We start from the raw sequence: 14,614 nt of genomic DNA on the forward strand, positions 1-14,614 counted from the left end.
CTGACATGCAACTTTTACTCTCATCTCACCCACTCAAACCTCACTTTTACTAGTATTGATTCTACAGGACAAACTCCCGTCTTTTCTTCTTTTTTTTAGTTGAGCGCACATTTTTTCCTCAGGCATTCTCGCATGGTCTTCCAGCTTTATTAAGTTGTTGTTGGCCAGTGGAAACTGTTTATGGTGTACAGCACAGTATATATCAATAAGTATACACTGTGAACTGACCAAACCCAATGTTAGATTTCTGATATGCCCTTTACTGCTACTTTTGCTTCTTGTCTGCTGAATCTCTTCTATTCCAGCTACTGATCAGATGTTTCTCAGTGTCTAGGTCATAGCTGTAGCAGTAACCAGCAGGCTGGGAGCATCACAGTTCCTTTCTTAGGACCCCCCAGAAATCCTTAATATGGGTCACTTGAGAAAGCCATTGCTCAGGGGTTAATTCTACAATCTAGAACATTAAGAACAATCAGCTTTATAAATAACGAAGTTGTTATTAAAATATAAATAAAATAGTGCAGGTAACACTGACCTCGCTATTAAAAATGCAATGAAGAGAAGCAGTGGTCCTTCTTGACAGCCCTAAGTGTTGGGATCACTTAGACCTGCAGCTCATAAACTGGCCACTCTTATCTCATTTCTAGACTTCTCATGAGAGAAGGCAGTCTCTCTGATACATTACCGATATTGGCTCTCCTCTTGATCTCCTTCCGTCTATTAGCAAACCAATTATAAACTTTCAGAGAGGTAACTCGTTCCAGATCAGACAGCTTTTTGCCTGTGAATGCATGCAACAAAATTCAGATAATCTGTATCTTAGATCCAAGACTGAACTGTTCTTAAGAAATATTTCTTTGCTAAAAGTTGCTTTTGATTCTATTTATTGCCAAAATAACAGATGGGGTGGAATCTTTTTTTTAGCATTGCTTAGCACTAAGAACCCACTAAAATTATTACTGCATCAACAAACACATAAATGAACACACAGCTAGCCACAACTCAGGAAGACATGCTCAATATTAAAAAAAAAATCCACCAAGTCCGATTACTAGGATTCCAGATCAAATCATAGTTTCCATGTTAGTTCCGGAGAGGTGTCATTTAAATAGTAGCACTGAGAGGGATGTTATTCTTTATGGACGTATACAGATAAAATTCTGGCATCTTAAGATATATGTTACATTTCATGTATGATAGGAGACACATGTTGTGTTGAAGGCTAATGGCCATGTACCTATCCACTTTGTGACTGTTCTGGAGCACAGTACCGCTCAGGTTAGAGTTCAGATTCCCTGTCCTCTTGGTCACCACGGTTAGTTCTTATGGAGATAACATCTGTGCTATCTCCTCCTCTCCTGGCCTCTTGTTTTCAGCTTTTAATAGGTGTGTGTTTTCCAGAGGGAGCAAATCCCTTGCACTGGGACTGCAGGCCTATGCACTTCAAGGCCCAGACTCCCCTTACCTAAAGGTAGACCTGAGTGTGTTGGGTAATATCCCTAGAAGCTGACTTCCTAAATAAAGGAGCTTAATCCCCCTCACCGTATAAAACTCTGATATTCACATAGTCTTTAAGCCATCAAAACAAGTGACCACGTGGAAACCAGCTGCTTGTGCCAAGTCTCTCAAGTATGGAGGGGGTATGGTACATAGGAAGTGCCAGAGTGGCTATGGACCTCCACAGGAGACTTCAAAAGGAACCACCATTTAGCCAGGTAGAAGTCACCCGTCCCAGTGTGGGAAGCAGATAGAGTTCAACTCCAAAAAGCTGCCCCACAAAGGAATACAGCTCACACAATTTTATAGCAATGGTGAACAAAATGGTTTTACATGCTTGAATTTTCACACTTTACCATTATGTCAGAATTGATAAATTTATGCTAAATTTTGGACGAATAAATCCAAAATTAAAAACATAAAAAATTCCGTAATTAAAAACAGGGCCTAAGTCTCATGAAGAGTCATGGTGTCGACTACTTCATCCATGTCACATGAACATCAGGAGTACTGCTTCGAGAACACTGGGCAGGGACCTGCACGAGGGTGAGTGTACAGACCACTGAATGTAACCGAGCGTTGCCCTCTGAGCTCACCTCCTTACCTGGCTTCTGTATGACTGCATTGCAAGCATTGGCAATCTCTTCTCTCTTTGCTTCATCTGGGTATTGATTCTCATTGAAGTAACTGCAGGGGCAACCAACAAAGGCATATTTTACTTTAAATGTGCTCATTAAAATGTCTCCTTTAAGATGTAACTTGGTATAGTCCAGGATGTCCGGAAGAACTTTTTGGTGGATAGAAACAGTTGCTAGTGTTGCTATGGTAAGCACTACCTATGTACCCACTGTGCACCTGAAAGGAAGACAATGTAAGGAGTAGATTTGCTTCTTACTTAACTTAAATTACTCTGTACAAGCACAAATGCTATGAATTAGAAGGCTCCTGTCTGCATGCGTGCTGGTTCCCATGGGTAAAGAGGAGAACATATATCAGGCTGAGAATATTGAGCACCCACTGTTGAAGAAGGGGCTTCAAGGGATACTTATGTGTTTCATTTTTGTATATTAGGAAGTAGATATTACTCTACTCAACAATAGTTAAAACACGAGGCTTGCTAAATCTGTTGTTAGACTGAGCAGACTCATAAAATGTAGGTGGAAACAGAATGCCATTATCAGTGCTACTTTTTCTGACATCTGTGAACTTACAGAAAAAGAGAGCTTTCACGCCTTGAGCCTAGAAGCTGACAATCAGGCAATGACCTTTACTGGATTCTAGTACCTACCAAATCTTCCTTTTCCTGGAAATCAGCCAGTTAGCAATGGTAGAAAGACCACTCACTGCCCAAATTCCTTAGAGGTCCCTCTCCTCCTAAAAGCCTGACCTGCCGCCTTCTCCTCCCTCGAGGTCTCTATATGGACAGCACACCTTCACTTCAGTTTGGGTAAAGCTGTTGCCTCATTCCTCCATCTTCTTTTCTAAAACATAAGCCTCCCAGCCATACGCTCCCACCCTTGTCTCTGACCATGTTCTATATGGTTCCTTACTGTTTCCCTCGGTGTAAGCATCTCCTCCTGCATGGTCCTTGGAGTGTCAATGTTCATTTTCAGACCCTTCCAAGCTACCATGCTCGAGGCTGCTGCATGTCCATGCTGTCCTGGCCTCTGTGTTTACTTGAACTTTTGGTTAGGCCGTGGCAGCAGCACAGCTTCCATGGAGCAGACTCAGAACCAAACTTCAATATGACAGACAGCCAGGTAACCGGAACACAGACTAACATCTGAAACGTCACCCAGCTGACTCATTTACCGCCATCAAGGAGCTCACAATCTACTCGGGACAGAAGGATATACATAGTGTGCTTGTGGTGAAAGGCCACAGGATTTGTGTGGTCATGCTTGTGGGAGGAGTCTGCAAAGATGTCACAGGGAAGTCTGAGCTAGGTCTTGAGGACTGGCACTGTCAAGGGCAATGGCAGATGAAACCACGAGATCCCTGGGCACCGAGAAGAGCAGAGCGTGTTAAGAGCACGGGCTTCATAGGATGGTGTGACGAGATCAGTGCTAGTGCCGATCACCTCGTCAGGGGAGAGGGGACAAGCTGGCAATGCACTTGCTCTGTCCTCTAGGAATGAAGGGCCATCCACTGAAAACCAGGTTTTCATACAACAGAAACATGATTCTACCTGTGCTTTATAAGAAGAGAACATGCCTCCAAATGTATCGTTCTGAATTCTCCCTCCATGACTTTAAATTCTGAATTCTCCAGTCAGCCTCCCCTAATCTACATCTCTGCAAACTTTAGCCTTCATCTTCCCAGCAGTTACTAATCCTGTAATTGTTTCTCCTCTCCTAAGTTAAAAATAAATGTTTACTACTTCTAGGCACAGCCCTTACTCCTTGCCCAAATGACAGACAAGCCAAACTTGTCTGAGAGGAAGGGAATTGTACTAATGAGTTGTTCTGTTCTGCGATCCCGCCCTGCAAATCTCCCACTGCACAGCACCTTCCCTTTTATTCCCGTCCTCCTCGGAAGACCGAGTGTTCCCGAACACCACACAACAGTGCCAAGCGGATTCTTCCTCTGATGGAATTCTTTCATGACTCGTTCCTCTGAAACCTTTCTACTCTGAAGTCTCAAGCCCTCAAAGCCACCACTGTCCGTCTTTCTGCAGATGACCTTGCCTTCGCGGTTATTGGTTTGCTATATTTTTTAGCTTCTGAACTGCTAAACTTCTCTAGGCCATTATTCATTTCTTTTCTCATAGCCAAGAAAACATAAATCATTCCCCTTTTCAAGGTCAACTTTTCTACTTGTCCTTAATTGTATCCCCTCTCCCTCTCATTTTCTCGAATTCTTTCTTGCATTTTTCAGCTGTTCTCTGTACCAATGTGAAGATCTTTTTTCACTGATTTCATCATGCACATTTCATCACTGTGACCCTTGAAATCACGACACATCTCCTAACTGGGAATATTGTTTTGCTTTTTCCTCTCTCACTGGCATGTACAGTAAGGTGTACCTTACAATTAAGGCTTTGTCAGGCTGGATGGAAAACAGTGGCTGCCAAGACCTAAGGTCCCATTTAAGTGACAATTCTATGATCAGTATACCTTATAACTCTTTGGCCAAATAACCTGAAAGACCATGACTGATTCGTATTCCTCACACATTACTTAGGTTCAGATATTTTCAGAGGTTTACTATGGAGGCTCGGGATTGCCTCACCACCTCCTTCACGCTGTGGCTGCCATATAAGGAAGAAAGAGTAAGCCTGTGCCTGTCTCCTGCCAGAGCCTTTTGCCTCCTCCAGTGTGAATGGCCTGAGAAATGAGTTTTCGTTACCAAGCGAGTCCTATAGGAACTCATCTGCTCCTTCCTCACAGCTCTTCCATCTTGTACCTCCTCCTCATCCACAGAAAGCACTGAAACCCAGGCCAGACTCCACCTCAGCTGTCTCACAGACGCTGGGGTCACAGGAGTGTATGGCTAAGCCCAACACAGAACACACATAGCTGTCAGAGGCCTTTATCTCTGCCGAGCAAGAACGATGCATAGAGCAGGAAATAAAACGCTGCTGACATGGCTGGCTTCCATAATGTGCTTCGCAGAATTCTCTGCAGGGTTTTCGAAGTGAACGAACACATTTTTACAACAAAAGGACCTTGGGGAAACACTGAAATAATTAAGAACCAGTTTGATGATTAATACAATTCTGTAGACAATTCATGCTCTAAAGTGGATTGGGATCAGGTAGAAGGCATTAGTATTGTGGTGCAGTGACTAACAAAAAAAAAATTGTCATACTGGTTTTGGGAGCTAAATTAAAATTTTCAGTTACTCCTGGTATAATGTTTTCTATTAACTCGAAGTTTTAGAGTTCTCTTTTAAGCTGTATTTCCAGGATTTAAATGCATACAATGAAGATCAGAGTAAGGAGACCCCAGTAACTTCTCTCAAATCAAGACCTCAGGAAAAGGATAATTTATTCATATAATTTAAGCCATATTTTTGAAAAAGCAGCATTTCCCCCTCTTTTAAAAAAACTGTTCCTATTGTTTTTTGAAATTATATGTAGCCCAACATTTATGTCTGCGCACTGAGGTCAGAAGAGGGCGCTGGTCCGCTGGAACTAGAGTTACAGGTGGTTGTGAGCCGTCTGTCGTGTTGGGGCTGGGAATTGAGCCTGGGTCCCCTGGAAGAGCAGCCAGTGCACTTAACTGCTGAGTCATAACTCCAGTCCTATTGTTTATGATTAAGAAATATTCTGCTTAACCTCACTGCTGAGCTCTGGCTAACATTTAAAGAATTAACATAAATTCCTCATAAATCATTTCAAAATCTGAAGAGAGTTTTTCTAAATTCATTATAGAAGATTTGTACTATCCCAACACCCTAGTGACCACAGATGACATACAACACAAAACAAACAAACAAACAAAAACCCAGAAAACCCTTCAGCTAACATCCTGTAAATGGAATCTAGGAGCACATTAAAAAGACTACTCATCACAACCAAGTTGGAGACATCCCAGGGATAAGAGCCTCCCATAGCGTGAGGGACAAAAGCTGTGATCATCGCACTGGGTGCACATAGGAAATCTGGTAAGATCCCAATATCTGTTCATTTCTGAACTTATCATTTCTTCAGCAGGAGATGAGGTAAGCCTGTGATGATGGGGCAGGTCTCACCCATCACTTTTTCATGGGGACCTTAGATCTTAGCTAGCAACCACTGTTTCCATCCAGTCTAACAAAACCTTGGTTGTAAGCAGAAGAATAAACTGGACACCACCAGTTAAAAGAATATTCAAATCAAAATTAAATATAAGACTTGAAGCCAAAAGAGCACTAGAAGGAAAATTAAAGTACTCTGGAACATCAAAATGAACAAGGATTTCCTGGACAAGACCCCCAATACAACAGGAAGTAACAGCAAAGTGAAGAGACAAGCTACGGAATCAGAGAAAACGTCTGACAAAGTGTGGTGATATTTAATTTGTATTTTAATAAATAAAGCTGGCCTGAAGTTCAGAGCATAAAACAGACACACCAATCAGCCGTACAGACCAGGCAGTGGTGACACACAGCTTTAATCCCAGTAGCCACACTAGATTGCCATAGAAACAGGGTAGTAGTGGTACACGCCTTTAATCCCAGCAGCACTAGAGAGGAATATAAAATGGGAGGAGACAGCTCTCACACACAGTCTCATTAGGAGATTGCTGGAGGCAGGAGCACCATTTTGAACTAAGAATCAGTGGCTGGCGGTTTTGCTTTTCTGACCTTTGGGTTGAACCCCAATTTCTGTCTCTGGGTTTTTACTCAACAAGGATTGACTCTAAAATATATAAGGAACTTGAATCTCATCCCCTGCTTGGGCAGTAAGGTACAGACCTAGGATCGCACTATATTGACTAGGCTTATGTAAGGGAATTTTGCTTAGAGAAAGAGAGTATCAAAGAAGAAAATGACCATGTTCCTAATTACTCACAAAGGGAGTCTGGTTGGTCCTAGCACAAGACTAACAAATGTGTGACTAAGACATGTGAGTAAGAAATGCATTAAGGAATGTAAAAAAGAATCCGGGGTGAACAGAAAGCAGAGGCTCCAACAAGGTTTCTGGTGGAACCAGCAGAGTTTCTTCAAGCAGAAAGAGTCCCAGCAGGTTCCACAGTATCTCCTTCAGGTATGCTGGTGGTTTTAGCAATGGAGACATAGATGACTATAATTACATCAGAATAATGTTTCTTTTTAGTAATATGTGACCAAATTGGACTATTAAGGAAGTCAGCACATAGGCTAATGTCTAGAATTTCTTAATCACCCCAAAACAAAGTCCTAGTTTCTACTTACCAGCTGACTATCAGGGTGGGCAAAGATGAACCAGACAAAACTTACCAGTGTGGTCACAGCAGACGGGGGTAAACAGGGAACTATGAAAGGAAGCACAGTGGCTGCTGCAGGCACAGCAAGCAGACGGTAGCAGATGAGAGCTGACAGTTGTACAGGCTCTCAAGGACAGAGTAAAGGAATCCTAAGGGAGCCTGCAGCATTCTGAGACTGGAAGACACACAACCCAGGCCGAATGCAAAGTGCCTGAGATGGGGCAGCAGATCACAGTGGAGGAAAGACCGAGTCCATACTGTGCAGAGTAGAACCAACTCTTTAGGTGTCTTGGAGCATGGGTTAAAGTAGGGACATCGAAGCTATTTTTGTAGAGCAGCAGAAGCCAGGTGTGTACCTGTGGCAGTAACTAAGGAGAAGGCATGATGTGGGATAAGGCTTGGAGATAGAGGTGGGAGCCCCTGGGGTGGTACCCACATGCCCTATGACAGCCCTATAGAACGAATCATTATTCATCTCCCAGCACTTTGGCTTTTAGTTGTTTTTTGTTTGTTTTGGTTTTTGTAAACAAAACAAAACAAAGAACATTTCTACTTTAGGAGATCTTGGTTATTTGTTCTAAAGGAGACTTGAAATCAAATGCTGGAACCTTACTCTTCTTTCTATTGGAAATGCTTACAGCCCTGGACATTCTTAAATATACAAAAGGGGAAGAAATGTATGCGCATGCCTGTGGGTAACAACACAAAGTGACAGCAAATTTTAAGGACACTGCGCATCACTAAGGACACCGTCAGTGAGTGACCAGTGCATAGCCTCCCATAGGGAAGCCAAATGACTGTTTTGCTATATGATGATGGGAAAGAATTAGAATGAAAAGTGGCAAAATAATGTCCATGAGACAAAAGCCATGAGCTGGACACAAATGACAAAGCCCTTGAAGCACTTCCATTTCAGTAACACTTCAGCCCCTGAAAACTGAAGCCAGGGAATTCTTCCCTGTGTGTCTTGGTGAGACTGCAGAAAAGACAGAGACCAGCCCTAAGAAGAGCTAAAGCCATGTGTGGACATTTCCCTCTGTGTTTTCATGGCTTTAGCTCTTCTTGGGGCAGAAATCTACAATCTCGCTGTTTTAGGTATCCAGAATAAGCTTTCAGGATTGTTTCCTACTACCCAAAATTCTGTGTGAGTTTCTTCAGAAGACATTAACATTAAACCAGCCTTCATGCTATGAAGTTTAATTGTCCCACCTCCTATTTAAGAGCATCTATGTGTGAAATGATCTTTAGCAATAAAACAATTAAAATGTTTTCATTTCTTTGTTTCTATACGATGAGGTAAAGGCAGAGATGACAGATGGGAAAGCCCTCCCAATGGAGGGATTTGTCTTTGCTAGAGGCTGTAATACTTTTCCCATGCACTTACAGATCATTAAATGATATTCTACCTTTCCTTCAAACATATCAAAGTTTTTCTAAGACTGATCATACCTTTAAAAGTTTCCACAAAACAGTCTGGGGCCAGAGAGAAATGAGAAGGGTAGAACTAGAACTCTCCTGTGCATACGACTCCATCACTGAGCCTGGTCTTGTGGCAGTTAGGGGTCTTTTTATTTTTTAAATATTTATTTATTTATTACGTATACAATAGTCTGTCTACATGTATGCCTACAGGCACCAGACCTCATTACAGATGGTTGTGAGCCACCATGTGGTTGCTGGGAATTGAATTCAGGACCTTTGGAAGAGCAGGCAATGCTCTTAACCACTGAGCCATCTCTGCAGCTCCAGTTAGGGGTCTTGAAGACTGCTAACTAGTCATTTGAAACGGGACAGTATAAGCTGCATTCCCAAGGTTACAGAACTAACTAGATCAAGTCTTCTGACTTTGAGTCCATTTTCTTTATAGTACTGTTTACTAAAGAAGTTGCTAGGTGAGAGGGAACAGCAGATAGCAAGCAGGTAGCATGAAGGGTGAATGGTGGTGGCAGTTGTGGACAATACTGCGGGAGAGGGATGAAGGAATCATTATTTTATGTTTACCCACAATTATATATTTATACGTATATAAAAGTGTGTGTGTGCGCGCGTGTGTGTACATGTGCTACAACACACACACACACACACACAGAGAGAGAGAGAGAGAGAGAGAGAGAGAGAGAGAGAGAGAGAGAGAGAGAGAAAGAACCAGGCATGAGAAACTTTCTTTTAAGTTGTTGTTCAGTAAATTTAAGCAACTCCCAAAACAATTCAGGCTATTGTAGTTGAACTTAGTTGTTTCCCAGGCTCTGAAGTAAGTTCCTTTTGCTGAAGACCCTATGAACTCAGGAACTGATCTGTCCCAGAAGCATGCTCCCTGCAGACTAGGTTTCATAATACCGGAAAGTACTATGCAAGCTGCCATGGCAGAAAGGCAATCAACAGTCCTGCCCAGCTGAGACACCTATGAACCACAACAATGATATCCCCAAAGGTGCAATAGTGGCACTTATATCTTGTTGGTAACCAACAGCTATGTAATTGTACGGACGGACCATTTAGTGAGAGGGAATTCATGTCTGATAGTGGAATTATAGCCAATTACCCATGGCTGGTGAGACAATATAGTCCTAGAACCCAGAACCCACTACAGCTACTTTACCAAAGCAGTATAATCCCTTTCTGCCTTCTCTGTACTTAACTCCTGTACCCACAGATATATGTAGCTCTTACTCCTCATCAAAGTAGCTTCCTTTTGCAGGAGAGAGAGACCATTACAGAAAGCCACAACTGGCCAAAAAGCAGAGAACAACTGATGGGTTGCCCAGCCCCAGCTGCTACATCTGTAACACAGCCCTATACATCTGACTCAGGAAACACCAAGGATGAAGGATGCAAGTGCCACAGAGGACCAGACTGTCTGCTGTGAGACAGCGTCTTCTATACATGACATGGAAGCTGCCTCTGTGAATCTCAACAATATGGCAGCCCAAACAAGACCTAAACAACAACAACACCAGGAGACATGCCAACATGGAAGGGGTTAATCTCACAAGGCCCCGCCCCCTAGATGAGAAGCTATCGATGACTGCTGAGATGGGAGAATCAGTTTTTCCCAGGAACGAGCCCCTAATTGGTTATCGGTTACCAATGGTCAGCCCTAAAACACACACATGTGAGCAATGCTAAATGAACCCAGCAGGGTGTTGTTTATATATTTATATGTGCATACACATGGAACAATAATCCTCAAAGATAAAGAAGCCAATAGAGATAATGCATGGAAGTAGAAAGAGGGCTTGGTGATGGAAGGGAAACAGTTGGGAGGGAGCAGAATATGTTAACAGGGGATTGAAGATGATCAAAAATTTCATACATATTGTATATATGAAATGTCATAATGAAACCTACCATTTTGCAAAATTAATGAATGTTAATAAAAATTAAAAATTCATGTTGTATATGGTAAATACATATAAACCATTTTTAAAAATCAGAATTTCCCACATATAAATAGTACCTAGTTAAATAAGTTAACACAAAAGGATATATGTATTTAAGAGCAAGATAAGTAAAATGTCTAACAAGAAAAATACAGAAAGAGCCAGGCATGTAGAGATCAGCCTGCTAAGCCTGCACTCACCAGGTGGAGGGAGGAAGAAAAGGAATTCAAGGTCCTATTCAGCTGTTTGATGCTGAAGCCAGGTGGGATTGCTCACACCTGTAATTACCTAGAACTTGGGAGGTTAAGGCAGGAGGATGTCAGTTCAAGGCTAGCCTGGGCTACACAATGAATTGCTATCTCAAAACAAGCAAGCAAGAGAACAAAACAGCAAACAAGTAAGTAAGCAGGCTTCTCTCAAATCCAACCCACCTGCTTCTCCGTATACTTCAGCCACCATCATGTATACAATGGGGGCATAATCAGCTATGCAGTAAGGCCACTATGGCCATAATCTCCTGAATTCGTTTGATCTCATCCTAAGTTAGATCCAGAAGAGAAAGACAGATGCTAACTTTAATGTCCATAAATTACAACATATTCTCAAGGTAGCATTCATAATAAAATTCTATTTAAAAGGTTATGTAATGATAGTTAAATATTGAATTGCACAGCCGATATAAGTCTCTTCTGTTTAAAAAGATATGTACATAAGATAAAGAGATAGGACTGAAAAACACAGCAAGCATTAACGATTACCAGCTAGTGATAGCATAAAAGGGCCTTATTGTCTACTTTGTATTTTCTTGTATTTCCTCACAATTTATATATTAATCATATAATAACTTTATAATGCAAAATGCAATATTTGAAAAGAAAGTATGCTATCTTACGATGTGAGAAATGGAATTTTATATAATTATTATTAAACAATAAAGTTTCTTAGTTTGTCCTATACCTTTTAGCAACATTATGAGTGTTTTGCAAATGCACTCGAGTATGGCAAGCAAAAGCCCATCATCCTACACTAATGCCTTTTTACAGATGGGTTCATTTTTAATTCTACAGGCAGAACAAAATAAATAACGGCTCTCCCCACATCAACCTTTTAAAAGGTGTACGTGAAGAGGAAAGCTAAAATATAAATGAGTTCTGTTGCAGGGAAAGCTGTCTGTTTTCACAGCTTGGCAGTATCTTAAAAGTTTTACAAGGGAAAAGCTTGTGAAAATAAAGAGTTTTAAGCAGAAAAATTAGCATCAGCCTATGGACAGAGCAAAGACATAAGAAGACAAATTTTCAAATCGTTCATAAATGCCCATGGAAGTCCTAACACAGCCCCATTGCATGCGGATTGAGACTGTAGAGCAGACCCTGACAAGGAATCAGACCTTTATGCTGGAAAGAAACATCAGCAGGTCAGCATCTTCTACTTGTAGTAATAATGTGAATTTCATAGATGGAGCCAGGAAGGAGAAAGAACTGCCTTATTCAAGGTCACACGGCCTGTAATGCAGGTTTCCTAATTTAGTTCATTTACTCAAAATCCTAATAGGAATGGCCACTGTTAGCTAAAGACAGGAAACTGTTTCTGATTTTGTTTAAGATATGCTATGCAAACCTCCAAAGATGAATCAACTAGCCTATAGCCCTGCTAATCTCACAGGCGTTCCTGATGAGAGACCCATGCTACCTGCAGGTTCACAGCTGCATCTCGCCCAAGGGCTTTGCTTCCTTGAAAAAGGAAATCTCAGGGGACAACTACAACAATGACCCATCTTTCCTCCCCGGGCATCAGAGGATTAAATAAACTCTGGATTAAACTACTGTTACACATTACCAGTCTGTGTCTACAGTGGGGTTATCAGGATAGCAAGATGCCCTTTGTTGAAAACAAAAACAAAACAAACAAAACCCCTCAAGGCTGAGAATTATGGACACCATGTATGAAATGTGGCCTTCCAAGGTTTACACGTTGCAAAGCCCTTCACTACAGATTCCACATTTAGATGCTCGTGGACTTGCGGCACACTGCTGGTGCTGACAGCCAGGCACTAGTCACTTTTCTCTTTGCTGTCACAGGTTGTCTGAACGAGGCCACTTAAAGGAGAAAGGGTTTATTCTGGCTCATGGTTTGAGGGACATGGTAGTTTGGCATGGTGGGAGAGCATGATGGGAGTTAGCTCACATTCCAGGAGACCAGTCAAAAGGGAGGACAGGAAGCTAGACCACGTTATACACTCCAAAACCCATTCCCCAGAAATCCCTTTCCTCCAGTTTGGCCCTATCTCCTAAGAGTTCCACAGCTTTCTAGAACACCACCAGAAGTTGATGCCCAGGGTTTCAAACATATGAACCCAAGGGACATTTTACATCCAAGTCAATACATATAGCGATATTTCTGGAGTTCTCTGGAAAAACAACAACAAAACCAAACAAATAGTAAACCTGGCAAGTTCCTACCACATTTTAAAAAAAAATGAAGAAAGAGCACTTGCCTGCCACAAGCAGCCTGACTGAAGTTCATGAAATTTCCATGCATTTGGTCACCTCTCCGCTTTAACAATAAAGAGAAGGCTATGCACAAAGGGTGGTGCTTGGGTCTGCTTGTCCACAAACTTTCTAGAGAAACTACCAATTGTGAGTGAAATGCAAGTCAGCTGAAAGCAACATTTTGAAAGTTCACAAACTCTTGGGCATTGGGGCCAGTGAGTTCCACTTCAATCTGCTTCACCTACAGCCATGCTGTGTGTGGCTGCACCTTTTGCTTTACTGATAGGAAGTAGATTTGTGAGAGAGAACTGGAAGGTAATCCAGAATTAAGTTTCTCATACTTGGCAGACCAATAATGTATCATAATACAAAGATCAACAAAAGAGGATTGATACAGATCAACTCATTGTCTCCTTGATGGTTTTTTTTTTCTTCCTTAGGATCAATACCAAGCTTTTGCAAAATGCACATTCATGCCAAAAGGATAATGAGCATAAATCTGAGCATAAAATGAGAACTGGTTTTCCCGGGGATCAATCTATTTGTTTTTCTCTCATCTCAATAAGTAGCAAACGAAGTATATAAACCCTTAAGAATTGAGGCTGCAATAACGTCTCAGCCTTTGGCCAAGACTGAATGAAGAAAGAATCGGGATGCACTGGTCTGCAGTTCCCCCAGTACTTCCTGAAGCCTAACTTTTCCCTTCCTGTGTCTTGGGTTCATAATCATTTTCAGTGATAGTCAAACTATCAGAGTGTAGGTAAGGGGCCTTCAGCGACCTTTTAGAAGGCTAATAATTACAGAGAACTTTGTCTCAAAACAAAACAAAATAAAAAACCAAACAACCCCCCCCCCCAAAAAAAACCTTTTTCTTAAAAACAACAACAAAAGGCAAATTATGGTAGAACACTTCTTAAATCCTAGCTCCCAGGAAGCAGAGGCAGGTGGATCTCTAATTTTGAGGCCATCCTGCGCAACAAACCAGTTAGTTTCAAGACAGCTGGGCTATTGTAGGGAGATTCTGTCTTAAAAAAAAAAAGCCAAATTAATTCTGACAATACCTGGGGGACCACACGTTACTACTCAGTGCCACAGCTGAAAGGCTGTTCAGCAACTGTATACAAGGTTAGTAAACTTCCAAGTAATAACTAAACAGAAAGGCTATTTTGTTGACCAGTCAGCAAGATGACAGAAAAGAGAGTCTGGGCTTTTGAAAAATATATTAATTTATCTTATTTTACATGTATGTGTGTAGTACCAGTGGAGGTCAGAAGAGGAAGTCTGATCAGGTGGAACTGGTCTTCACCAAGAGCTAAACCACCTCTCCAGCCCCAGTCTGAAATTTTAATGTATGAAT

General features: G+C 41.6%; 1 protein-coding gene across 15 annotated transcripts in view; it reads right to left on the reverse strand.

The window, feature by feature from the left end:
• Hmbox1 (homeobox containing 1) overlaps positions 1 to 14,614 on the reverse strand; it is a 134,746-nt gene that overhangs the window by 14,343 nt on the left and 105,789 nt on the right. For all 15 annotated transcript variants that reach the window (XR_012907973.1, XR_012907974.1, XR_012907975.1 and 12 more), the window contains exons 7-8: positions 2,102 to 2,184; positions 686 to 781 (exon numbers count right to left, since the gene is read on the reverse strand). Coding sequence is in view for 12 of the 15 variants with exons in the window: in XM_075949817.1 (XP_075805932.1) it covers positions 686 to 781; positions 2,102 to 2,184 (179 nt within the window). In the remaining 3 variants the exon portion in view is untranslated. The remainder of the gene's footprint in view (positions 1 to 685; positions 782 to 2,101; positions 2,185 to 14,614) is intronic.

The sequence above is a fragment of the Microtus pennsylvanicus genome, chromosome 15, assembly GCF_037038515.1.
Source record: "Microtus pennsylvanicus isolate mMicPen1 chromosome 15, mMicPen1.hap1, whole genome shotgun sequence".
Taxonomy (NCBI): domain Eukaryota; kingdom Metazoa; phylum Chordata; class Mammalia; order Rodentia; family Cricetidae; genus Microtus; species Microtus pennsylvanicus.